Genomic DNA, 27490 nt, shown 5'->3' with positions numbered 1-27490 from the left:
TTTCTCCTGATGAACCCCCCCATCCCTTGGTTCACTCTATTTCCCTGTAAGCTAACCACCCTCCCCTCCTCCCTTTGATCACCGCTTGCAGAGGCAATAAAGTCATTGTTGCTTCACATTCATACATTCTTTATTAATTCATCACACAAATAGGGGGATAAACTGCCAAGGTAGCCCGGGAGGGGTGGTGGAGGAGGGAAGGACAAGGCCACACAGCACTTTAAAAGTTTAAAAATTTAAAACTTATTGAATGCCAGCCTTCTGTTGCTTGGGCAATCCTCTGGGGTGGAGTGGCTGGGTGGCCAGAGGGCCCCCAACTGCGTTCTTGGGCGTCTGGGTGAGGAGGCTATGGAACTTGGGGAGGAGGGTGGTTGGTTACACAGGGGCTGTAGCGGCGGTCTGTGCTCCAGCTGCCTTTCCTGCAGCTCAACCATATGCTGGAGCATATTAGTTTGATTCTCCAGCAGCCTCAGCATTGAATCCTGCATCCTCTCATCACGCTGCTGCCACCTTTCAGCTTCAGCCCTCTCTTCAGCCTGCCACTTACTCTCTTCAGCCCGCCACCTCTCCTCCCGGTCATTTTGTGCTTTCCTGCACTCTGATGTTGTCTGCCTCCACATATTCGTCTGCGCTCTGTCAGTGTGGGAGGACAGCATGAGCTCAGAGAACTTTTCATTGCGAGTGCTTTTTTTTCACCTTCTAATCTTCACAAGCCTCAGGGAAGGAGAAGATCCTGTGATCCTTGAAACACATGCAGCTGGTGGAGAAAAAAAAGGGACAGCGGAATTTAAAAAGACATATTTTATAGAACAATGGGTACCCTCTTTCACGGTAAAGCTTGCTGTTAACATTCTATACATAGCACATGTGCTTTCATTCCAAGGTCGCATTTTGCCTCCTCCCTCCCCATGGCTAACAGCGGGGAACATTTCTGTTCAGCCACAAGCAAACAGCCCAGCAGGAACGGGCAACTCTGAATGTCCCCTTAAGAGAAGCACCCTATTTCAACCAGGTGACCATGAATGATATCTCTCTCCTGAGGATAACACACAGAGATAAAGAACGGATGTTGTTTGAACGCCAGCAAACATACACTGCAATGCTTTGTTCTACAGTGATTCCCGAGTATGTGCTACTGGCCTGGAGTGGTAAAGTGTCCTACCATGGTGGACGGAATAAGGCTGCCCTCCCCAGAAACCTTTTGCAAAGGCTTTGGGAGTACATCCAGGAGAGCCACGAATGCAAGGGCAAATGAATCATTAAACATGCTTGCTTTTAAACCATGTATAGTATTTTAAAAGGTACACTCACCAGAGGTCCCTTCTCTGCCTGGCGGGTCCGGGAGGCAGCCTTCGGTGGGTTCGGGGGGTACTGGCTCCAGGTCCAGGGTGAGAAACAGTTCCTGGCTGTCGGGAAAACCGGTTTCTCCGCTTGCTTGCTGTGAGCTATCTACAACCTCATCATCATCATTATCTTCCTCGTCCCCAAAACCTGCTTCCGTGTTGCCTCCATCTCCATTGAAGGAGTCAAACAACACGGCTGGGGTAGTGGTGGCTGAACTCCCTAAAATGGCATGCAGCTCATCATAGAAGCGGCATGTTTGGGGCTCTGACCCGGAGCAGCCGTTTGCCTCTCTGGTTTTCTGGTAGGCTTGCCTCAGGCACTGCTTCGGGTCCCTGTTATGGCCTCTGTCCTTCATGCCCTGGGAGATTTTGACAAATGTTTTGCCATTTTGAAAACTGGAACATAGTTCTGATAGCACAGATTCCTCTCCCCATACACCGATCAGATCCTGTACCTCCCGTTCTGTCCACGGTGGAGCTCTTTTGCGATTCTGGGACTCCATCATAGTCACCTCTGCTGATGAGCTCTGCAGTCACCTGCAGCTTGCCACGCTGGCCAAACAGGAACTTGAAATTCAAAAGTTCACGTGCCTTTTCCTGTCTACCTGGCCAGTGCATCTGAGTTGAGAGTGCTGTCCAGAGCGGTCACAATGGAGCACTCTGGGATAGCTCCAGGAGGCCAATACCGTCTAATTGCATCCACAGTACCCCAAATTCGACCCAGCAAGGATGATTTCAGCACTAATCCCCTTGTCGGGGGTGGAGTAAGGAAATCGATTTTAAGAGCCCTTTAAGTCGAAAAAAAAAGGCTTCGTCGTGTGGACGGGTGCAGGGTTAAATCGATTTAATGCTGCTAAATTTGACCTCAACTCCTAGTGTAGACCAGGGCTTTGTCATCTTTTATAATACAGGAGTGTTGTCTAATGATTGGAGCACTGTGCTGTGAGGTAGTGTTCTGTTTCTAGCTCTGCCACTGATGACTTCTGTGACCTCAGGGAAGTCACTTAAACTTCCCTTTACATCATCAATAAGATGAATCAAATAATACAGTATCTTAAGGATAAGCATTCTATCAAATGCTGCATAGACAACTTAGCATTGATGAACAGGACAAGGGAATTTACTGAAATGCCATTTGTGCAAGTTTTGACATTTCTTTCTGTGGCTGAGTTTGCAGGCTCACTGCACAATTCGTAGGTTTAATGCAGTTCTCAGCAAAGTTTCAACATGTATTTAACAAATGTAGGTCAAAGTGGTTTCATTTTAAACCAGCTTTTGTTTACTTCATAAACAGGTGTTTTGAATATGAAAACCCATACAATGCATCCTCCATATTCCCTGTGAATTAGTGATCCTATGAAGTGGTTGCCCATGTCTGGGCATACCCAGACTCTTTTACTGCCTGTCTCCTTATCCCTCCTCTTCTCTAGAGTGGCAGACGTGGTTTCCCAGGCAGTCACGTCTGTTGTCTTTGTAGGCTACCTGAAAAATCTAACTGGAAATAACAAAGGAAGTTTCTCTTGCAGGAGTGGTGGAAATACAAATGTGGATTCATTAAAATGTGATTAATTGATTTCTTGTTAGTGCTTGCTTGTCAATATTTTCATTGCAGCTTTTCAGTTAGGCCTGGTCTACACTCCACGGGGGAATCGATATAAATTACGCAACTTCAACTATGTGAATAATGTAGCTGAAGTCTACGTACTTAGATCTACTTACCATGATGTCTACACTGCGGTAGGTTGACTGCTGATGCTCCCCCATTGACTCCGCCTGCGCTTCTCACTCTGGTAGAGTACCGGAGTCGACGGGAGAGCGCTCGGCAGTCAATTTATCATGTCTTCACTAGACGCGATAAATCGGCCCCCTGCTGGATCAGTCGCTCCAGAGATAAGTGTAGACATGCCCTTAGATTAGAATGTGGCATGGACTGGGAGTGGAAGAGCATGTATGCAGGTAAGAGGTACTTAATAAGAAGTAGGAAGAACTAACAGTTATTAATGAGAGAGGAGCTATAGATTTTTTTGATATTTGTATGCAGCTGTTGATTAAAAATAACCCACAATTTAAAATACATATATTCAAACTTACCTAAAAACAGCAATGCAAGGGTAAGAGCTCTTCTTGCTGAGATCTTTAGGAGAGCGGTTTTTAACGTTTTAAGCTGAGCCCCCCAATTTTTGGTTGTGTCCCCCACAACCCAGACAAAAATACACACACAAAAGTATGCTTGATAGCCTGCTCATAAACCTCACAGAGACCTTAACACAACTTGAATTAAATTACCTGTACCTTTAAGTTTCAAATACACCAATACTTACCAATGACACAGCCAAGGCTTCCTCAGCAGTGGGCTGCTTCTACCTTGCATCCAGGTTGCACTGCTAGGGCAGGGCCAATACCTGCCCCTCCCCCCTTGGATTTCCAGGTTGCGGGAAGGCATGTTTTGATGGTCTCTGGGGGCAGAGCCAGCCCTGGGCACGAAGGTTGCCTGGAGCAGACATCGGCACGACTGTGGTGAATGTTCAACTGACCCAGTCTGGGTGGCTTACTGAGGTGAGGAGAGGCTGTGGAGGTGGTGCTCCCTTGCCTGGGCCCAACTGTGTGGCTGACACAAGCCACCTGGTGTTGCTGCTCACCCCCCTCCTGCCCCAAACTTTCCTCCATGACCCCCAAGGAGGGAGGGATGCCCCACAGTTTGAGAATCTGTGTATTAGGAAGAGAGTCTTTTCATCATGCTGACTCCATTCACATGACTGAAGTTCTGCCACATTTGAGGTTAAATGCAAGGTTACATGTTTTAAAAAGCAGATTCCATTTTGGCATAAAACTGATTTAATTCCTCAGTCCCCACTGGCTGTCTGCAGGTTCCAGGTGTATATTTAGGAGTTTGTTTTGACTTATAAAGTGCAGTCCCCACCCCACTGCCACAGCTGCAGTCAGCGGAGGCACTCAAGATGGAGTCTCTTTCATGGAAAAGAGAGGTGCTGTTTCCAGGGTGTTGTCCATGGAGGCCCCTCCACTGTGGAACCAGTTCCTTCCTTGGTCTGAAACCTGAATCTGTTGGTCCTGAGGGCATACTCCAAGGCCTATGTCTACAATCAGGCTGTTGGGATGAAGGGCTGTGATACAGGCTGATATATGTGCTATGGGGTGTTAGTGGTTGATCTGATTTAATCTTAAAGTATTTTCAGATTCTGGGTGAGAAATAGCTGCTGACTCCATCCTTTTATCCTGTATATTGAACTGATGACACAGGAACTTAGGGTGGAATTTTGAAAAGCATCTAAATGACTTTGGGGAGCATAAGTCCCATTGTAAATGAATGGTTTCAGAGTAGCAGCCGTGTACTTTTGAAAATGTAGGGTGATTCTGACCCTCCCTCCAGCCTCAGTATGTTGGGTAAAGGAGCCAGAATGTGGTGTAAATGATCTCTTAAAGCCCTGGCTCTGGCTAAAAGAGAATTCCCCTGACACAGGAACGGAAGTTGATAGCCATAGACTGTCTTCTGAAGACCCTTCCCTCGTCCCCTTCTAACCTGGGCATAGGGAATGTGTCAGGGGTAGCAACGTAGCATGGTGGGTACTCTGGGCTTCACCGCTGCTTCTCAGAAGACAGATACAAGCAGCTGTAGCTTAGCTTTTCAGGACTAAATTATGCCAGGTGCTGTTTAGGCCCCCAGAACAGCCCAAAATTGCAAGGGTGCAAAGGCAGCTTAAAGCCCTCAAAAGTTCTGTGCTGCGCTTCTGAGATGCAAGACAGATTCTTACCCTAAAGCCTAATATCGGTGCATGGTTCTAAATTCTAATGGAAGTGCGTATTGAGAATGTCATAAAATCAAGGAAACAAACTGTTGGAGACTGCCTGTGTGAGTGAATCATACAGGATTTTCCCCTAAGAGGAAAATTAAATGAACAGAGTTGAAGAGAAGTAAACAACAAAATATTAACAAGATTTACTGTATGTGCAGTATGAGATTTTGAAAAAGATATTCCATTGCAAAATATCTTATATAACTGGTATTGTTGGTAACATTTTAGAGATGATGATGAGGTCAAATGAAAAAACAAATTATTCAATGCAGTTTAAGAGCAGCTCTTCATGGCTGTGAAACTTTTTTCATTTATAACACTTCAAGGGCCCTTAAAAGTTACAGGAAATTATTTAAATGTTCACTAGTTCTGAGGTACGTGTTTCTCAGTCACTTGGGGGACAGAGAGAGTTTTCTCTTTGATGCATTAGGTTCACTCTCGGGCTAAAAGTACACATCACAAAACAAACTTTCATATTTAATTTTTAATGACATACAGCTGCCGGAGGGAGGGAGCACTTTTTTATTTCACTGCCACAATCCTGCTCAGCAGAAATCATTTTTATATAGCATAAGACACTTTTATTATGCATTTTTTGTTCTTTTGTAACATTGAGACTCAGAAAGGCATCGTTCAGCATTTCAAGTTGGGAAGGCACTACTTTGTTACATATGTAAGGATGCTCCAAGGCACTGGAGTTTTCAGCTTCCAAAATAGGTTTGAGAAGTTTTTTTCTTGGACATGAAGATTAGATTTATTTCAATCTAGAAATGAATCCCCTGTGTGTGTGTGTGTGCGTGTGCATGCATTTTATAATATGTATTCTGTATATAACATGTAGCAGCCCCATGGTGCTTTGAGGTTACCCTTTAAGGCCTCAGTCTAGTAATTGGATGTTCCCAAACAAGTGTCTGCTCCAGCCCTATTGAAATCAGTGGGTTCTGCATGGGCTCAGGTGTCTGCATCTGCTGATCTGATTGCAGGACAAGGGTCTGCAGTCATATTCTTTTCTGTTTCATTCTAATAGTATGTAATGTTTATATTGGAGCACCAGGCACTTATATCACAGTTCTGTCTGCAAATGTACCCACTGTTGTTACAAGTTACATCCCTCCCCACCCCCCATCCCAAGGGCCTAATTCTGCACACACTTAAACACTTAACTTTTTGCATGTGAATAGTCCATGGGACAACTCACGTGAGTACGTTTGCAGGATCCAGGTCCTAAGATTAACAAAACTGAAAGAAACTAGAGGAAAAATTATTTTCTATATTTTTATCAGTATACTTCTGGATTTGAAACACTCTTGTAAATAGTCAGTTTCACTGTTCTTTCTATAGTCAGTCAGTTTCCCCTATTACATCTGAGAGTCATTCACATAGCAGCAGAATAGAAAAAAATGTAATCTGATTGTAAGAACACAGTAATTGGCAGTGGGCCTCATGGGAAGAAGGGTTTTAACTGTGACTAATTTTATTTCAAGTTTCCTTTTAAGTAAAAGCTCTAAATTATTATATGATTAACCAAGAGCCTGTAAAAGTTTTAAAGTAAGGAAATGTATCTAAATTTTAAAGGTTGATGTGAGCTGAGCAAATATTTTTAGAAGATATATTTAATACAATTGCTTGTATTAAATTTGTAAAAGAAATACATATTAGGTGATCCATCATAGTGGACCAATAGTGCCTAAACATAAGTGTGCCTGGAATCTTCATATTTCTAGCATTCCTTGTCTCTCATTGTTTCAGTTTATTGGCAGACGTGGGAAGGGACAACTAAATCCCAATCTGTTCTGTTCTTTTAAAACAAATAGTATTTTACAGATAACTCGAAGGGTGGCATTGCTACTGAGATGTGTTAAAATAACCTGGCATTTATGCTGCAATGAAGTGAAACCTAAGGCTTCACTTGTCGATGCCTTTGATCTAAGCAGCGGGTAGAAAGGGGTTTACTTATAGATGAAATGGAAGACACACTTGCTGACTAATAATCTCTGTAATATGATCCAGAGGGGATTTGATCTAACAGCTCCTTGAAGGTAGGGAGACATGTGAGTTGATATATTTCATTTTAAGTTGTATATGAGATCTTGTTGTCCTGTACTGGAGTAGTAGATGCTTATGGCTACATCCAGATCATGTTGAGGGGTTCGGATCAGAGATATGTAAGGGGAGATAGTTTGGGAAACCACATGACTCTTGGAGTTGTTCTTCCATATCTTGTGGAGCTGTGTGTTAAAACTCTGTATGTAAGCATCTGACTGGACTAAAGTTGTTTACCATCAACTGTTTCTCTCACTCTAAAAGTGAGCATTTGAAACCAAAATATATTCTTACAGAAACTGTGAACCAATGGAGTTGTAGTGAAGTGCCCATTCTCTGAATCAGGTCCCATCCCTATCGATATTCTTCACTGAACGCTATAACAGATCCTATAAACACAGTACCATAAATAAGGTTCTCATACAGTGGACCTTGCTCATCACCTTTTTTTGGTGTGAGCCTGCTTTTGTCATTATATTCTTTATACAAATATATTTATTATTAATTCTTTTTCCTCAATTATTAAGGGAGACTTTTGCAAACTGGTCGATTTTCATCTTATATTGAAAATAGCCCATGCTGGTCTCCTGTTATAGGCCATTTCACAATCACTGGCCCTCCACCAAAGATCCCTAATTGCCAGCTCTTCTGAGCTTCACCCTCAGCTGCATTGTCTTAGATGAGTGTAGTTGTCCAGGCAGGTCATGAACGGAGAATTGGTCTCTGCCCAGTGGGACCTGTAAGCTGTAGACCAGAACCTTGATTGGCTCTATTAATGAATGATAAACCAGTAAAGGGTTCTGAGCACTGGTCTGAAGTGCTGTGGGTGGTTGGGAAATGGTCTACTGTGTGCTTTGCAAGCTGGAGTCTCAACCTTCAGTGCCAGGTAGAGTGAATGTTAATAGTTTAATATGGAAATTGACAAGCAAACGGATAACTGTGGTAGGTACTGGTCCAAAAAGAAGCATTAGTTTCTCAGTATTTCTCACCACTGCAACTATCATTAACTAGGATTAGCTCTGTAAATCCCCAAAATTTGGTGCTAATTTGTCAAATGGAAGGCAGATGTCCTTGATGAAGGTAGAAATCAGTGTCCTGCCAGGCTGCTCACAGTATTTCCATTTTCCTACCAAATCACTTTAGTCTTACCTGGGTTAAGCCTGATCTAGCTGTTTTTCGTCCAAGTGCTTATCTCTCACCAGCATTTGACACATCTTTGTGATGGCATTAGTGGTATATGTTTAAGTGAAGATGTAAAGATGCATATTGATGATAAGTGTGTATCACCATGACATCACATGCAAATGTTAAAAATAAGATTAAAAAGTCTTGATCTTTTCAGGATGCTGCATCTGAGTGTTCTGGAGGATAAGGAGCTGTTTATCACAGTAGTCTGGGTTGTTTTTCAGAGGAAAGATTGAAGCCTTCAGAATGCTATTAAGTCCACTCCTACAAAACCTTGTCAGTGAGTTATCAGGACCTTGCAATCAATCTATGAAGGCAGAAGAGAGGTAGTAGAATCATATAAGCATTGAGGTTAGGTCTCAGTTCATAACCACTGTGAGGTCAGCAGTTAATGCAGTTTATCCTTGCCATGATTTCACTTTGGAGACCGATTGTGAGAGGCCCAGGATGTTGGCAGATGTCAGGTGGCAATGGAATCTGGTTTTCAGTGCTTTGCAAAAGAATGGTGGGTTCAAGAGACTAACTGCTTCGGTGCTGGGTTTTTAAAAGTATCTTCAAAAATTATTAGATGAACATGAAAGGATGTGTTAATAACAAGAGGTGAAGAAAGAAGTGTAAATAACCAAATAGTAAGAGCTAATGGTGTTGCTTATTTGGTGATATCCAAGGCAAATCACTGCACACATTGAAAACACAAACTAATCATTAGACCTTATAAAAATCAGAATAAAGTAATCATTTATTCAAGTTCTAGTATATATGAAATCTTAGTCAACTCAAATTCATCAGTATTTGCAGTTTGACTAGCAGATCCTAGTAACTCCAACCTTCTGGAGGTCAAGAAATCATAACCTCATGGAAACTGGTGAAAAGATTACTTTTTCTTCCACAAGCATTAGCGAGAAAGAGAAGTGCTGTGATAGGTCCTAGCAAGGAAAATTCTTTTAATCATTTTACATTTTTACTCCCTTCTCTGAGATTTTTTTGGCTTAGTCAGGAAACATCAAAGCCTATTTATCTTGAAATGCCTTTCTCCCCAGCCTGTCACTAGTCTCAAAATTCAGTCACAGACTGTCTTAGCCAAATGCCACCAGAAGAGGCAATATACTTCAGCTCCCTTTCTAGTCCTTATACTAAAGTTGCTTGATTTGTAGACAAGCGAAATATCATTTCAATGCAAACGGGAATTGTTAGTTTCTTGAGAACGGGACAGATAATTGCATCCTTCAGGAAGGTTGGAAGATTGCCTTCAGTGATGATTTTAGCCTACTTGCTCTTTTCTGACTTTTAGTAAGTCTAGAGGAACACTAATTGGCTCTGGAAGGAGTGACAGTACACTGCTCAGAGCTTTCAGTGCTTCTGGGTGTATGATAAGCCTCAACTTTATCAAGAGTGGTGGGATGGTTATTGCTCCCCAATCTCGGATCATCTACCCCAGATAGTTTATCCAATATTTGAGAGCTTTTCACAAAGGTATGTCCTGGGGTATGATGATTGTCTTTTATGGGATCCAAGTTACTGGTGGTTTTGCTATTTGGACCAGTTTTGTCATGATTTTTCAGCTGATTGAATAAGAAGGAAATATCCTTCACAGAAGCTGTGTATTCCTCTAAGGAGTCTATGCAAGTGTCCAATGAACTTGGACTGTGTTTCATACCACTGACATTCTTCTTCTCTACCTTGGCCCTATATCTTATATAGTTCAGTTTCATTGACACTAGATGATTATATTGTTCCATGATATCATCAAAACCATTGGCATTGCGGTAGGACCTCTTTTTCTCTGGTTGCATTCTAGTGGTTTATTGACCTAAAACCTAAAAGGGTGAACTGTTCTGATTTAGCCATGATATTAATAAAGAGGCTTTTTCTCCAAGATACCACTGTGTTCCATTTTAACGAGATCATGAAGAACAGATGGGAATTGCATGTCATACACCAGTTGTGGCACAGGAACAGAAGCAGATTAGGAAGGGAAACAAATATAGTTCCGCTAGGCAATACAATGACCATCCTTGGAACTTATTTCCCTTTGTTTACAACTTTAGAAGATTCCGTATGTCTGTGGCTAATTAAACAAGAGTCTCAAAATTCCAGTTCACGGATTCATAGAGTTTAAGGCCGGAAGGGAGCACAAGTAATATTATTTTGTTAATTTTTAAATACTAATTTTTTCATGATAATTTTCCCCCGGGTAAGGGTAGATGTGAGTAGATTTGTACCTGGACTGATAGACTTTCATAACCATTGTGAAAGTCTGAAACCTTGGTAAGATTTCTATACTATTGAAATAAATGTAATTAAATTAAAAGTGCATTAAAATGCTTCCTTTTTTTTCTATAAACTGAGTTGTCCCAAATGATTCCATTTAAATGTAGGTATTGTTAACCATGACACACTGTGACAAATGTATTAGTGATGTATTAATGATAAAGCATTATGAGTTCTCCTTCAGCATCTTTATTATGAAGCATAATACATAAAAGTAGTATTATGAGACTGGATTAATGTAAAATGAAAGGGATTACGTTCATGTGGTAAAAAGGCAAACTTCCAGGTAGTCTAGACCTTGTTTGTTAATGAAATACAAACAAATGTAATTTCAGGGCTACAAAACTGAATGTGAACAGAAATGTTTACGTGGTCTTTTTAAAAAAAAACAAACAAAAAAAGTTCCAGTTAAAATATTTTGGTTTTTTTCATTTACACTTTACCCTGATGTGTTGGAAACCCAAACACTGCAGCAGTATTTAAGTGCAGTGTATTCCAAACATTTGCAAGCAGAGCTCCCAATCAGGACAATTAAACCAGTCATGCCCCCGACAATTCCAACATTTGTTGCTAAGCGCCTTTTTCTTTAATTTATATAGCTTCTGCTTCCCTCCCCTTTGGGAAACGCAGGTGTAAAATCTTCATATTATGACAGTTATCTTTTTTCATAGATTCCAAAGCCAGAAGGGACCATTCTGATCATCTAGTCTGACCTCTTGTATAACACAGGCCATAGAACTTCCCCAAAATAATTCCTAGAGCATATCCTTTAGAAAAAAAACACATCCAGTCTTGATTTTAAAAATTGCCAGTGATGGAGAATACACCATGAGCTTTGGTAAATTATTCCAATAGTTAATTACTCTCACAATTAAAAATGTATCTTATTTCCAGTGTGAATTTAACTTCAAGTTCCTTGTGTTATACCTTTCTTTGCTAGACTGAAGAGCCCATTTTCAAATATTTGTTCCCCATGTAGGTACTTATAGATTGTGATCAAGTCAACCCTTAATCTTGTTAAACTAGCTAAATTTTGTTCCTTGAATCTGTCACTATAAGGCATGTTTTCTAATCCTTTAATCATAATTATGGCTCTTCTCTGAACCCTCTCCAATTTTTCAACATCTTTCTTGAATTGTGGACACCAAAATTGGAAACAGTTTTCTGGCAGAGGCCATGTCAGTGCCAAATACAGAAGTAAAATAACCTCTCTATTACTTGAGAATCCCCTATTCATGCATCCAAGGATTGCATTAGCCCATTTGGCCACAGCATCACACTGGTAGTTCAAGTTACATGCTTTGATGGGCAGTGACACAGTTAATAATGTTTACATGTAAAATGCCATTATATGCATTTGACTTAGCTCTCATTGAAATGTACTGGACATTTCACATCCCAGTTATTGTTTCAGGCTCTCTGCAAACTCAGGTATAATCCTCTTCATGTTTTGAATATTTAATTACAGTAACTAGAAACTTATTTCTTTAAAATGAAAGAATAGCAACAGAGAGAGGAGTTCAGCTCTCTCTTAACTGTCAGTCCCCAGCTAGTCCTTTATGGATGTGCCCTGCACTTTGAGAACACTACACTAGAGTATGAGAATAGAAACGTAATCAACGATAAAAATAAAAACCTAATGAAACTTTGTATTTATTAATTTATGGTAGCATCCATGATGGGCCAGTCACCTTCCATCACATTAAGCTGACCGAAATGACAACAGAGCCCAGGGAAATGGGAACAAATAATAGGGATTACTTATGCATGGCAACTAGAAGCACTGCAGGAGAATGGCAGACATGGGTGTCTCAGGGGGATTTAAACTGGCTCATCTAGTTTCACCATCCAAGCTGGTTTAAGTGGAAAGGTTAAACAACCAGAATAAATTATGAACATTAAAATCAATTAAAATAAAAACTAGTTTTAATAATCTGGGAAGTTGTTAACACATGTAATACTTTGCATCTGATTCTGCTTACATTTAAATTGGTGATAAAGCTCCCATTCTTCAATGGGAGAAGCAGCAAACCCTAGTTTTGAAATACAGTCTATGGATGTTGGGTAAAATTGTCAAAAATGCTTCTGTCTCATTGAAAATCAATGGGACTCAATGTCTCAGTGTGTGTGCCCTTTTTGAAAAGGGGAGTTAGGCTCCTAAGTCACTCAAATGCTTCTGTAAATGTTACCCTTTATCTGGACAGTGTCTTCCTTCATTTGGTCATTTATGGGAATGGTTATTTTTGTATAGTTAGGCGTCAGGCTATTATACCTCCTTTGGGTTCATTCAGTGTCTGATCTAGCACAATATGCTCCCGTGTGAAGCAATTCCTATTTGCAGTCTGTAATATAACATTGTCTTAAATGATACCTAAATGATTAATAGCAATAATTAGCCTTATTAGTGAATTAGTATCGCCTTTAATATTAAAGATCTAGCATATTGTTCTGTATTACAGAAAGAAAATTATGGGTGGATATAAAAGTTTAAGATCTTGATGTTCAATATAACAAAATTTGAAAAGTTTGCTGTATATACAATAAACATAGCATACACGAGTGGTTCAATAACTAGTAATTATTAGATCCTATAATCTAACAGATTTAACTCTGTGACTTTGCTTAAATAACAATGCAGGCCTTAATTATAGCATTTTTTTCAGCATGTGTATCAAAGGCAATAAACACAACTCATCATGTACTCCAAATTAAATTTGGAAATGAAACTTAGTGTAATGATGATCTTATGACTAAAGTATAATGTTTCTTGTGTGACCTCTGGCAAGTAATTTAAATCACTCCCTCAGTCTCCCCATCTGTAGAGTGTGGAAAATACTTTCCTGTTGCATCAGGATGAGAGGAGACTGAATTTGTTCCTGTTATAAAACATTTTAAGGTCCTTGGAAGGAAGTAATTAGAGAAATACGAAGCATTATTATTATTTATACTTCTAGTACACTAAAATGTATTACTTCAAAATTTCTTGTTTAGTTGATATTGCTTTATTCGTCACTTCAGTACTTGGCAGAGCTGAATATGTCTGAGGAAAATCCTAATATAGCTCCAGAAAATAGCAGTTTTGGTCTGGGTATGTAGGCTAAACTTCCCTGGAGATGTCCCAAAAAGCCAGATGTGCCAATGAAGGCTTGGATTTAGGAAAGCATGTATGTCTGTCTTAAGCTGTTTCTTAAGTCTGTCCTCATTCAACAAGGCACTGAAGCACATACTCAAGTCCCGTTACAGTTAATCAGGGAATTGCGGCCTCAGTGGATAATATTGGGAAACAAAGTTTCAAATAGTAGAAATCTTCATCTTTCACAAGGAAACACATAATGGGCTGATCCTGTTCCTATTGAAGCTTATGAGAGTTTTGCCAATGATTTTGTTGGATGCAGGATCAGTCCCCGTATGATCCTCCGTAATGATGGCAGGAGTCACTTATATGGCTTACTACGTCATTTTCCATGGGAACTAAATCTGTATTCTCTGGGGGGGCGGGGGGGCCCATGACACATCAGCCAGATATTTTGCTTCAGAATGGACCCTCTTATTCTTAAGGTGAATATTCTATGTATTGTCGATATATTTTGCAGGTATTATTGACAGCACACAGGTGGAGCAGAGGCAGGTTGTTGCAGTGACTGGTGATGGAACCAATGATGGACCAGCACTTAAAAAAGCCGATGTTGGCTTTGCAATGGTATGACCCTGAACATAGCCAGTTGTCACTTTATTTGCATCATAGATTTGCTTAAAGGGAGTTTTTCTGTTTATGTAACACATGGAGTGAAATGGTTCAGTGATTGTTCATTTAGTGAAGCAAGAAGCATGTGGAGAAGTTTCCGTTTTCTAGAAATGGCTGTAATCAGCACGTCAGCAGTTTTAATGCAGTTTCAGAATCCACTTTTACACATTGTGATAAACAGAGGAGGAGTTTTGCTTGGCTGATTTTTGCAAGAATCTTATCAAAATAAATATTGAAAATATACAGAATGCTGATGCCAGTAGAGGAAAGTGCATTCAGTATTCTCCCTGATAGCAAGGTGGCGCAGGAAGAACACTCTCCAATTTAATAGGACATTATTTTGACTTGGTAAAAATCCACCTCCAAATACAACTTACTAGTCCTCCAACATTTTGTGGCACTACTGCAACAGCATCTGAAAACAGAAGAAATTGACAGCATAATAGATGCTGAATTCAAATTGAGCTGTGCAATTCCAGTTTGTGCTGGCAATTCTGTATATGCATATTTAAAAAAAAACCAAACATGAGAACTCCAGCGACACATGGATGTTCGCTCCCTTAGTCAGCATCGGTTGCTATCATAAAATACTCAAATAGTTCATCACAAGGTGTTCCTTTGCTGTCTATCGGCGCATACCTCCAAACCTATTATCCAACATGTCCAAGACGCAGCATGTACTCACCAAATACTATTATTTCATTCAGTGGTCAAAGCATAAATGTGCAGTGGGAAGGGATGTCCAAAGATCTATTTTCTAACTACTGCTTTTTCTTTCCAATAACTCATTTTTATCATAATTTTCTGCAATTTTTTTCCAGGGTATTGCAGGTACTGATGTTGCAAAGGAAGCCTCAGATATTATCTTGACGGATGATAATTTCAGTAGCATTGTGAAGGCTGTAATGTGGGGCCGTAATGTCTATGATAGCATCTCCAAGTTCCTACAGTTCCAACTTACTGTTAACGTTGTGGCTGTGATTGTGGCTTTCACTGGCGCATGTATTACACAGGTAAGCTGAGTCGTAGAGATGACGTGAAGCAGGGATACTGGACTGCCTGATAATCTAAAGAGCCAAATACCCAATTTCAACAGATGCTTTCAACTGGTCACCATTGTATTCTTAATTCCTACAGTATAGTTAGCAAGCATTTTTTCTGGGTAATAAGTTTGGGAATCATTAGTTACATGTCAGAGTTACATCTGGAATCATTCATTTTATCAGTCATACAGATATTCCCAGAAGTATTACTTTTGATTGGACTGCGATTGCTGGTACATTCAAGATGGCAGCACTGTCATTTAGAAGTAATCTGGACAGGGAAACTTTCAACTAAAAATGAAGAAAACATTTTGGTGCTTTGTGTTTTCTGATTCAAATAATTAAAAACAAAAAATATCATATACAGAAATGTCTTTCTGACTAATTTTTTCCCCAGAATAATCTGTTCTAATTGCTAATATCGCTATCCTCATTTACATCTTATTTTAGCAACCTTATCCATTATGAGAAATGGAGCAAAAATCAACAGCTTTGTGCTATTCAGCAATAGGGTGACCAGACAGAAAGTGTGAAAAATTGGGATGGGGGTGGAGGTTAAGAGGCGCCTATGTAAGACAAAGCCCCAAATATTGTGACTGTCCCTATGACGCCAGGACATCTGGTCACCCTATTCAGCCAAGTACTTGTCACTCGCTCAAATACCCTGCCTAATTTTTCTACTCATGCTTTAAAAGGACAAAGACATCTGATGTGTTTTAAATGTTTGTTTTCTGTGCCTCTCCTCTTCACAGCAGAGACCTACATATTCATAGGTGTGTTAATGGCTGTGTTTGGAAGATCTCTAAGTGTAAATCAGGGTTCAAAGCTTGGGCTCCAGCCCAAGTGGGAACGAGTCAGTTGACCCTTCTGCGGGTGCTGGGTTTTTTGCTACGTAGATGCACCCTAAGATGCAGCCCTAGCCACAACTAACGTGCAAGGCTACATATGTACCTATCTCACCAAACACACATGAAAAAGCCAAACCAAAGTAAACTCCACTTCAACATCACCACTTTTTAATAAGCATACCTCCTTTTTATTGTCTCATTTTGTTCAGCAAGGGGCAGGGGCGTGTGTATAACTAATGGAGAAAGTGGGTTTTCTTCCTCCAATATTAAAAAGCAAAGGACATTGCTGTTAGCATTTACACCATAGCCCCAAAATAACAATGCTCAAGAGCGGCATATACTGGAGATAGGTGCTGTTGCAAAAGCTTAAGCTTGATAGAAGAAATGCACACCTGTGAGAACATCACAGCTCCCCTTACTGCCCATTACACAAATGTACATGTCTGTCACTGCAGGTAAATTCCATCTCTGACACATACACCTATGAGCAAAACAATGAATAAGTCATTAGCCACACTTCAGGAGTACGCTTACATTGCAGTCATGGAATCATTACGTGAAACTTGAGACCTGGTCTCTCCATTAAGCCGAGAGGTTAAGCTCCTTTCAACTTATTCTTCTGAATTCTCGGGTCTCAGTTGTATTTGGCAAGGTGTGGAAAGGTCTCAAGTAGTCCCCGGTGGCCCTGGTGAGCACCTTCACAGGGACTGGACACAACTGTGTTCATTTAACTCCTCTGGGCACAAGGACTGTGTGATCATAGGGCCATTCACCAGAGGAAGCAGGAATGGCTTTACAGAAGCCAGTGGAAATTACCTTAACCAGGTGAAATACCTGTTGTATCCTGTCAAAGGGAAGCAAAGTAGCAACAATCTCCTTGCTCTCCTGTGAATTGCTGGTGCACCTCCATATTGATCCCTACTTTGGCCATGCCTTATCGTCACAATTGAGCCTACGGACAGGTGGGAAGAAAGGAAATATTGTGGATGGGGAGGAGGCAGAGGTTAGGTGATGGCCTTTTCCCTTCAGGAATATTTCAAAGCATATTGAAAGAATATTTAGTGTTAAGGGCTAATGGCTGGTAACTAAGGAGGAAGAGGAAAATACAAATATTACAGAAAATGAATTATTACAGCATCATGTCGCTGATGTCATGGTTGTGGTTGAGGTGGCTATTTCCTTTTAAATCCCTGTTTTCAGTCATTCGATCATTACTCTGCCTCCTTCCCCAAAACAGTTCTTGTAGGATTAAATTTCTCATGCTTGGTCTCCAGCAATTTTCAATTACTTTGTGAGCTTGAAAGAAAATGTAACCCACTTCTTAAATAATGATGTTCCTTTTTGCGCTTAGATAACTCAAACATAATTGTGTGGGTAGTTAATTTGTTGTGTTTGAAAATATATTTTTTTCAAATAAAGAAATTACTAATGTTTAAAAATTGTATACAGAGCTTGCTCTGTGATTTTTTTTTCCCCCTGCCAGTCCAAGGACTCTATTCAACTTCCATTGAAGACATTGGGAGTGTTTCCATTGGCTTCCAACAGGAATTGAACCAGATCCTAAAAGTATATAATGAAGAAAAGTTTTGCCCAAGTGACCTGTAACTATCTTCCCTGCTCCTTCAAACTCATTTCCCACAGTCCTATGCTTTTGAATTTACAATCATTCTGTTAAAAATAAACTCATCTCCCAAGGTTAATACATTTTTATCAGAATAAATCTATTTGAAATTGTTTAATTCTACAATAGAATAGCAAACCCCAAGAGAGAGGCAGGGAATCGCTTTGTAGTTGTTTGTAAAAGGTTACATTTTTTAAAACGCTCCGTACTCAAAAATTGATGAGTTTTTCTTGGACTTTAAAACAGAATTCATATTTTGGCAAAGACTAAACCTTGAAAGTCTCAGCTGACAAGGCTAAAAATTTGGCAAAAATTAAAAGTACTTGAAAACGCACTTTAGAAATGAAACACTATCTTAAGTACAACTGTCACTATACTCTTCAACTCCTGTATAATGAGGATGAAAGATGCTTCAGAAATTTATAAGGTATTATTTTGCATGTTACTTAGTGTTGATATACTCCAGCATTCTAAAAAGCAGCATTTGACAAATCCTAACAGTTTAGGAGTCGTCTGTGCTTTTGGTTAATAATACTGCACAGTAAATAGAATTAGACTGTACTGATCACCTGAAGATTGGAACTAAATATCAAGAAGTGTGCAAGAAGATTTTAACGGACTGGACAGCTTCTGTTAAACTTGTATCTAATAGGACTAGCAGTAAAAATGTTTGTACCTAGAGAATGTTTCAAAGTTTTGCAAAATAGCCACTGTCCCATTAAAGATGCTTATGTAGGCGAGTGTTTGTGTGTGCTGAGAGACAAGTGGGAGTTAAAATGTAAGGATTAAAACACCTTCTATCCCCTTACAGCTTGTCATCTTAACTCAAAAATAACAAGCTCTAAAATTTGTGAGGCTGTATGTGTCACAATAGATTTGTGGTTTATTGCCAATCTCTTGTGATTTGTACTTTAAGTGTTTTCCAAGATAAAGTGTAGCATCATTTGATATGAGGGACTTTTACCTTTAGGCAAATAGTAGTCTTTTCCAAGGTCAAATGGAAAAGAACTTGACAAATAAGTGGTGATCTCAGGTGAACATCTTTCCTCCCAACAGTCGTTGGAGGCTACATGATGATGTATTATTTTGAACTTCACCTACCAGATCAAAGGATTCTTTGGCCATTTAGTCAGTGGCCAGAGAGTGCCAAAAGAACATTCAGCTTGCATCCCACTTACCAGTTCTTGTGCTGCATAGAGTCAGCACAAGACTAAAAACTATGATGGAAGACTAAACTCCATGTCTGATAGGTATTTTCCTTAGTTTCCACTAATCAGAAACCAGGTAGAGTTGCAGTGGAAATTTCATTACGCTGGTTGCTCAAACTAACGTGTGTTAATGTTTGGGCTTGGGCTTAGAACGAGGTTTTACGCTTGACTGAGCTGTGCAGCACATTGGTAATTATTAGAGGCACCTTAGGAACTCGGGGCGATTGGCACAGAGAACTGGTGAGACTGTGCTGCTGCCCAAGCTGACTACTGCTGTCTACACTTGTGTGAAGATGGGTCAAAGAGAGAAACTGGCTGTAAGATTATTCACAGGAATACCTGAGGCCTTAGTGAGTGCCCACATGACGGTTTATTACAAATAATGTACAGATCCCATTTTCGTTGATGTGGGGATGAACACTTGAGGCAGCAATTCTAGCTTCTAAAGTTATCTCCAAATAGAAAATGCCTGTGCAGCTCTCTTGTTAACCATACAAAATGTGAAAATAGGATGAGGCAAATTCTTCATTAAAAACTTGATTGAGTTTCCCCCTTTCTATGTATATTAGGTACCTCCGCACTAGGAGTCTGTAAGCCATGACGGTGAAACCCTTAGCATAAGGTCACCACTGCTTTGGGCCTTTCCATGTTGGTAAAACCACAAAATCTGGGACCTAGTTAATCCTGCTTATCCTTTGTTTAACTTTCCCCCCCCATCCCTACAAATACAGGCACTTCCTTTTGCTGGTGCGGCATATCAAATGGCTGAACTGATTTCTCCTCCTGATAAGCCCAGTTAATGCTGTCCATGGCCAGGAAGTCAAGAATCTTGACTAATCTTCCTTAGCTAATGCGTCTCTGCTCCCTAGCTTGCCCAACGTCTGCCAAAGCAGTAGATTGCCTCTCCCCCTCCTCCCCCACAAGTAGGCCAAACCCGAACATTGTTTTTTAAATACAAGTCTCTTTATTTGCAGGAAAATCAACTTATTGTGTCCCTAGTGAGATCAAGACTGTAATTTCAAGCCACCACAGAGACCAAACATTTACAGTTTGTCTCCAATACCAAGGACAAACAGCAATTGGTCCTTGGTATTGAAACTGATATAAAAGCTTGAGAAGGCTTCATTAAAAATAAACATTTACATCTCTGAAGAAAAGTGCAGGCTTCAAACAAGTGTTTTTAATGGTATTTATTTTGGTCTGTAAATTATTCTGACACTCCTTTGCCTCACCTATGAACCATGGTAGAAAATATATGGTGCATAACAACAATACTGTGATCTTCAAAGTTTCACACTGTAAGTCAATGGTTCTCAAAGTTTTGTACTGGACCCCTTTCACACTGCAAGCCTCTGAGTGCAACCCCCTCTTATAAATTAAAAAATTTAAAAATAATTAACACTATTATAAATGCTGGAGGTGAAGCGGGGCTTGGGGGTAGAGGCTGACAGCTCACGACCCCCCACGTAATAACCTTGTGACCCCTTAAGGCGTCACAACCCCCCGTTTGAGAACCCCTGCTGTAAGTTATCCCTGTTATGTGATAAAATGTCAGAGTGCTATCTCATATCATTTTTGAGAATTCTCTCTCTCTCTCTCTGAGTCTGAAAATAGATTTCACTAATGCTGTCTATTTCAGATTCACACTAAAGGCACAGGAACTAGAATTATTCATATGTGTTGAAAGAAAAAAATTCTACCTCTTTCTTCCTTGCTATGGCTCTTAGAAGCAAACACAATTACATGTTGTTACTATTAGTCCAGTGAGGTATAGTTACTGAGAACGGACCATCAGCCAAACCGCAATTTAATATATATTTCTATTTGTCAATTACTTTTCACCTGAGACCTATTAGGTTTTCTGTTTGTTTGTTTGTTTGTAATGTGATCTAAAGCCCTGTATGGTGTGACCTTAGGCTGTCTCCATCTTGGATTAAATGAGCAAATAGCTCCTTCTAGTGGTTGCTAATCTAGTTTGGAAAATAAATACCTAATCCTACCAAAATCTGTTAACACTTTGGTAGCAATATTGATGTTTGGGTGTCCAGTGAATATTTTTTGATGAAGAGCATGAACATTTTGCTTCATAGTTCCTAATGACTCTTCCTGTGATTTAGTAGATGAATCAGTCTTCTCATTCCCTACTTGATTTTAACACGATGTTGAGTACATTCAGTCCACATCTGAGCTGTATAACATAGTTTATTTCTGTGTTTAAAAAGAAATTCAAATTTTGTAAGTTTATTTTATCGAAATCTCACATTGAATTGTTCCAAGATTTTGATCAATTCCAGGCAACACAATGTGTGTACTACAGCAAACTATAGACACAATTTGGATATAAATTCACATTCAACTTGATATTTTAAATTAAGTTTTAATATAGTTTTTTCTGTCCCAACCCAGGAAAACATATTTTTTGATGGTCTTTCATATTTAGTCACCCAAACCTGACTTCTAGAACATTTAAAAACAATCCATATGGGTAACGCTCTATGGTATATTGTATAATTAAATTATTCAGATGGGATTAGTGTGATGCTAAATAAGGTGCGTGGATGCAAATGCTGCTGGCTGAAATGATTGGAGATAAATCTGATTGTTCATCTTTGCTCAGCTCTGTACCCTTTTTGCAGTTACTACCTTGCAACAGCACAATAAGACATTGAGTGTGAAGGGAAGAAATGGTGGAGACAGTGATCATTTTAGCAAGCCAAAACAAAGCAACACATTATATTTTATTTTGTCTCCTAAGGACTCTCCACTGAAAGCTGTGCAGATGCTGTGGGTCAATCTAATTATGGACACCTTTGCTTCTCTTGCTCTGGCCACTGAACCCCCTACAGAGTCTCTACTGCTAAGGAGACCATATGGCAGAAACAAACCTCTTATATCACGTACCATGATGAAGAACATTCTGGGCCATGCTGTCTACCAGCTCACTCTCATTTTTACGCTTCTCTTCGTTGGTAAGATAAACAAAACATATTTTTGTTCACTTTAGGTCTCTGCTGTAGCTTGCTGCTGCTTCATTCACAAGTGGCCTGATCTCTAGCTATGTGCCACACAATGTACTGCATATTCCAAAGTACCAAACATTTGCATTAAGCTTTAGTCAAGGCTCACCTGAGACATGCTCCAGACCAAAAGACATAAGGGGAGATGGAACAGCCCCAATTGGAGGGTGACGGGATGGAGGGAATCATTCTGGAACCTTTCATATCTTCTTGGTAAAAATGTGGGATATGCTTAATCTAGCTTTCTGGAATATTAAGAAAAGTGTAGGTTCAAGGCATTGGCAAAGATTTAGGTCAGTATGGGTGTTAACCAAACTGGTCAGTCTGTTTCTAAGCTCAAATTTCAAGCCTTGTCCTTTTCACTAGGAAACTTAATATTTTATTTGTGTTGAATCTGAAATGTACAGATTCAAGTTATGCTAGTACAAAAAGCCACTTCAATTTGGGAACTAATAATATTGTTCAGTATTCTTCCATGATAAATACTATCTTCTGGATAATCTAGACAAACAAGCTAGTAATTAGAATCTATTTAGACCAAACAATAGACTCCATTCTGGGATTTAACACCTGTGACTGCTGGAAGGAAAAAAAAATTGGCTAATTTATTATTTCAGCCCTCTACTCATGGTCTTACACTAATTCAGTCTTTATTGATGATGAATGCTTTTCTTCTATAATGGGGTCTTTGGGGACATTGAGATATAGGGGAGAAAAGGACTGTTTCTCATTGCAAGGAATAACCCAGGATGAATAATAGCCACTCTTGCTCTATGTCAATTAGTGCATTTGCTCAAGGGGCTGATGATAATAATTAGCAGTTGGGGCTAATGTACTGTATTCATGACAATATGTCATAAGAACAGCCGTACTGGATCAGAACAGTGGTCCATCTAGCCCAGTGTCCTGTCTTCCGACAGTGGCCAATGCCAGATGCTTCAAAGGGAAAGAACAGAACAGAGCAATTGAATGACCCATTCCCTGTCGTTCACTCCCAGCATCTGGCAGTTAGAGACTTAGGGACACTCAGAGCATGGTGTTGTATCTCTGACTGTCTTGGCTAATAGCCATTGATGGACCTATCTATCTAATTCTTAACTGATTCTTAACTGATGTTAAATTGGCATTTGTTGATGACCTGAAGTATATATCTTACAGGCTATATAATAAACTCCCTAGTAAGTTGTCATGAATGTACATTCATGTATGTACAAGCCTTAGGAGGGCCAGGCTCCTCCCTGCAGCTATGAGCCTATTTTGGATGCTAGGCGGGCTGACAAGCCTATTAAAGCAAAGGAGGGGCCTATAACGAGCCTAAGTTTCTGAGGTTGGGGTGGGAAGAGGAGATCTCCCCCAGCTAGTACCTACTGTTTGCAGGAGGATTCTGGTGGCCCCTAGAAAGCCCAATAAGCTTGTCAGCCTATGACTATCTAAACTCTGCACATGAGCCTTCATAATTGGTGCATCTAAAAGTCTAATATCCTGTACGCTTCGTGGGAGTTATAGGTGGCCCTCCAGTGAGCGTCCCAAGGCTGAGAAGGACCCCTCTTGAAGGCCTGCAGGAGAGAAGAACCTTTGCCCCCTACACATAGTGAGCCTCAGGGGAGTCCCCAGCCCCCTTCATATTTCTGAGGAGGCATACAGCCCACACCATTTCCTGAGAGCCTTAGGAAATGCAGCAGCAGCCTCCCTTGTGAGCTTCAGGAGGTTCAGCTGTATCCTACATGGTAAAAAGAAAATATGCTTCTTTCTTTTCCAATAGGCTTCCTAGCAATCAGGTTAGCAATTTGAGGAATGCCTCAGTAAGGAAAAGGGCTAGACACTTTTTTTTTTTAGTGAAATCTTAGGAATCATTTGATGTGCTATGCTAAGTTTCCCAAGGCCAGTAATCCACAGTTCCAGACTGTTTAAACGGGACTCTGATCAACAATCTTCTGTACAAGAGTTCAGCAAATCAAATTCATAAGTTAACTGTTTAAACGGGACTCTGATCAACAATCTTCTGTATAAGAGTTCAGCAAATCAAATTCATTTTCTCTCCTCCTCCTCCTTTCCCATTTCTGCTATAAGTTGGCAATAAAAATGTTACAAGTGTGTTTGGATGCTGATTGCCTCTATTTTTCGAGTGTCATAAATCTAGAAGCCATTGTCCTGTTCACTTAAACTGCTGCATAGAAAAATTGTATCTTGGTCCCAGGCCTGACCTACCAAATTTTAAAACGAGTATGTTTCTAATGGCCTTGGGAGAAGAGTGGGCAATGGAAAGTTACATGCAACCTTATCTACTTCTATCCCATGGTAGCAGTAGATCCTGTTTTTGGAATGAAGCAATGCAGTGAAATGGAATTTTTGAAGATTTAATTATGGATAATCATGTCAAGGAAAAAATTCAATCAGATTTAAGCGTAAATCCATTTGCCTTTCATAATGGTCTTCATTATTTGGTTTGAAGTCTTTGGTAATGATTATACATATCCTGTAATCTGTGTTTAAGAGTCTCAGCTCTATCTTCAGCTTCAAACCTGTAGTTAAGTTATAATGCTACATTTATATAATCACATCTTTTGTATGTCAAAAAACTGTAGTCCAAAGTCTTCCTTTGGATGCATGTGCACAGCTCCCATTGATTTTCACTGGAGCTGCTCAAACATCAAAGGCAAAGTTCAGTTCTCTGATGACTCTACTGGTAGAATATGATCTTACTGCAGTTCTCTCAGAGCTATAACTGTTTGTGAGGTGGAAGCCCCTCATTCAAACAGTAACACCACTGGGAGCCCGGAAAAATATTGTCCAAGTAAATGATGTTTGGTATAAACAAACGTTTGTTAAAGTTTGCTGCAAAGCAAAAGTTCCCCTTTACATTTATGTTATCTCTGTTCTTTACTCATACAGATTAATGTTCTGCCCTTATTCTAAGGGTCTCTTTTTATATATAGGTATATGTGTGTTAAGAATTGTGATATGAATAGTATAGTGAATAAGTAAAGTGGCCCTGTGTGTAGATGTATTTCCAAGTGTTATGTAACCTCTACAATTACTGTTCATACTGTACAAAATATTGCCTTTTTTAATATTGACAATCAATTCTCAGTTATCTAAATAATAGTCTGATCTCCTATTACGTGCTTGGACAAAAACAAATCATTTTAAAATTGGGTGGTGGTGGTGTTAGCTGCTGTTCTTTTTAGTTAATATCCTTGACTGCTTGTCAAGAATATGGCATACTAGGAGGTAATATGCAGAGACTGTTGAAGGATGGTTGCTGCTAATTATTTTAGAAATGGCAAATGCAGCGTCAACAAGTCTCCAGCTCTGACTAAATGAGATGAAAGAAATGACTCTTTAGAGTCGTTCCTACCTGGTGGGAGAAAAAACCCTACCGAAAATCATTTGAGCTGGTACATTGAGTCACTGGATTATAGTCAACATTATGAAGCTTCACAGTGGGAATTCTGTATTTCTTTGCTAACTGAGTTGTGAACTATGCCTCCATTGTAGTAACTGTGGAAGCAATGCTGCTAAAAAATAACAAAACAAAACAACACAAGACCGAGGAGGCAGCCCATGAGAAGGAATGGGAATACAACACAAACTCAAGGCTGAATTTTTGATAGCAGAAACAAACTTTTTTATTCTTTTTTGCATTAAGGTGAAAAAATGTTTAAGATTGACAGTGGTCGGAATGCACCACTCCACTCTCCTCCTTCTGAGCACTACACCATTATCTTCAATACCTTCGTCATGATGCAGCTATTCAATGAAATCAACGCACGCAAAATCCATGGCGAGAGGAATGTTTTTGATGGCATTTTTAGAAACCCTATATTTTGCACTATTGTACTGGGTACATTTGCTGTACAGGTAATCATTCATGCAAGAAATAGCAACTATTCATTAGAAATGTACAATTTTTCTGTCTTTGTTCTTTGGAAAACCAAATGCTTTTGTGACCATGGTTGTCTCTTATCAATCCAAATGCTCATTCATCCTGTATCAGACCTATTCTGCTTTAATCAAAATACTGCTTCTATCAGTAATGGTAATTTAGAACACTTAATATTTACAAACCTAGTAAAAGCAAGCTAAGGAGAGTATAGTATGTTACTTTTTCACAAGAACACTTATGGTTAAGATTTATAAGAAGTATGGTTAATCACAATGAGTAACTGATTTGCTGAAACAAGAAGTCTCATTATTTTCCATGGCGATTATAAATAACATTATCATTAACTAATGGTAGCAAATAACTTTTTACCCTTTTTTACTACTATTGTCCGTAGTAGGGATGAACAAGTTGGTTTGTTAATAATGGGCACAGGTACTGACCCACTTCCTTCATGGCAGCTGGGATCCAGAGGTCCATCAGATATCCCTAGAGTATTCTTCACTAATAGCCCAGCATGAAATAGGTTTGGCTATCACTGCAGAAAGCTTCCCTTTCCCCTGGTGTCATTCTTTTAGTCCCACATCATCCATTCCTCTGTACAGTCCTAGGCCAAACATCACCTGGTAAGCCCTTTGTGGGGAATGCTGCAGCTCCACAAAGTCACTAAGGGCTCACTATTTAAAGATATTTAAGCACCTAATCCCCTGTATTCCCGGAGATCTCCCTAACCCTTGGGCTGTGAAATATTTTAGGTCTCTCTTAATTTGCCCTGTTGAAGTATTTCCACTTTTATAAAAATAATTGAATATGCAATGGGCCAGAGAGCATGTGAGATTGGGGATGTTTAGGTCCCTCTCCTGGCAGGTGGGAGACCTGGCTTTAAGTCCCTGCTCCACATCAGTTAGAGAAGGGAATTGAACCCCGGTCTCCCACATCTTGGGTGAATGCTCTAACCATTTGGAGTATTTTGCTCTTGAGCAAAAGCGGGGTGGCAGCACCACACCAGCTGTGTTTTGGGCAGGCCTCTGAGCATGCCTTCCAGATTGGGCCCAGCAGGTGAGATAGGTGGGAGAAAGCCTAGGTTGTGAATCCTACTGGGACATAGGCACGTGTGAGGAGTTGTGCATCAGGACTAGGCTTGCCCATCAACAGACATGTAGGTACCACAGGGACTTCTCCAGGAAACACTGAGTTGCCTATGGACTTTAGGCAGCTGCTGAGCAGGGGTTTTGAGAATCTAAATTTTGGATGAAGGGGCCTAAAGTGACAGTTTAGGCACCTAAATCCCATTGTGGGTCTAGCCCTAAGTATGTGTTATTGAAAATGAGACTTAGGCCTCCGAAGTCATTTAGGCCTTTCAACACTGAGTGGAGCAACACTAAATACCCATACAAATCTGGGCCTACTTGGTTTTAATTCACAACCAAATCTAAAGTCCTTGCCATGGACAGGGCTTTAAGATCTTTTC

At 40.0% G+C, this 27490-nt stretch overlaps 1 protein-coding gene across 8 annotated transcripts in view; it reads left to right on the top strand.

The window, feature by feature from the left end:
- ATP2B2 (ATPase plasma membrane Ca2+ transporting 2) overlaps nt 1–27490 on the top strand; it is a 422382-nt gene that overhangs the window by 363082 nt on the left and 31810 nt on the right. For all 8 annotated transcript variants that reach the window (XM_078853700.1, XM_073352327.2, XM_073352326.2 and 5 more), the window contains 4 exons: nt 14248–14354; nt 15221–15412; nt 21875–22088; nt 25786–25997. In XM_078853700.1, the coding sequence (XP_078709826.1) occupies nt 14248–14354; nt 15221–15412; nt 21875–22088; nt 25786–25997 (725 nt within the window). The remainder of the gene's footprint in view (nt 1–14247; nt 14355–15220; nt 15413–21874; nt 22089–25785; nt 25998–27490) is intronic.

The sequence above is a fragment of the Lepidochelys kempii genome, chromosome 7 (assembly GCF_965140285.1).
Source record: "Lepidochelys kempii isolate rLepKem1 chromosome 7, rLepKem1.hap1, whole genome shotgun sequence".
Classification (NCBI taxonomy): Eukaryota; Metazoa; Chordata; order Testudines; family Cheloniidae; genus Lepidochelys; species Lepidochelys kempii.
This window is presented reverse-complemented; position numbering and strand designations above follow the sequence as displayed.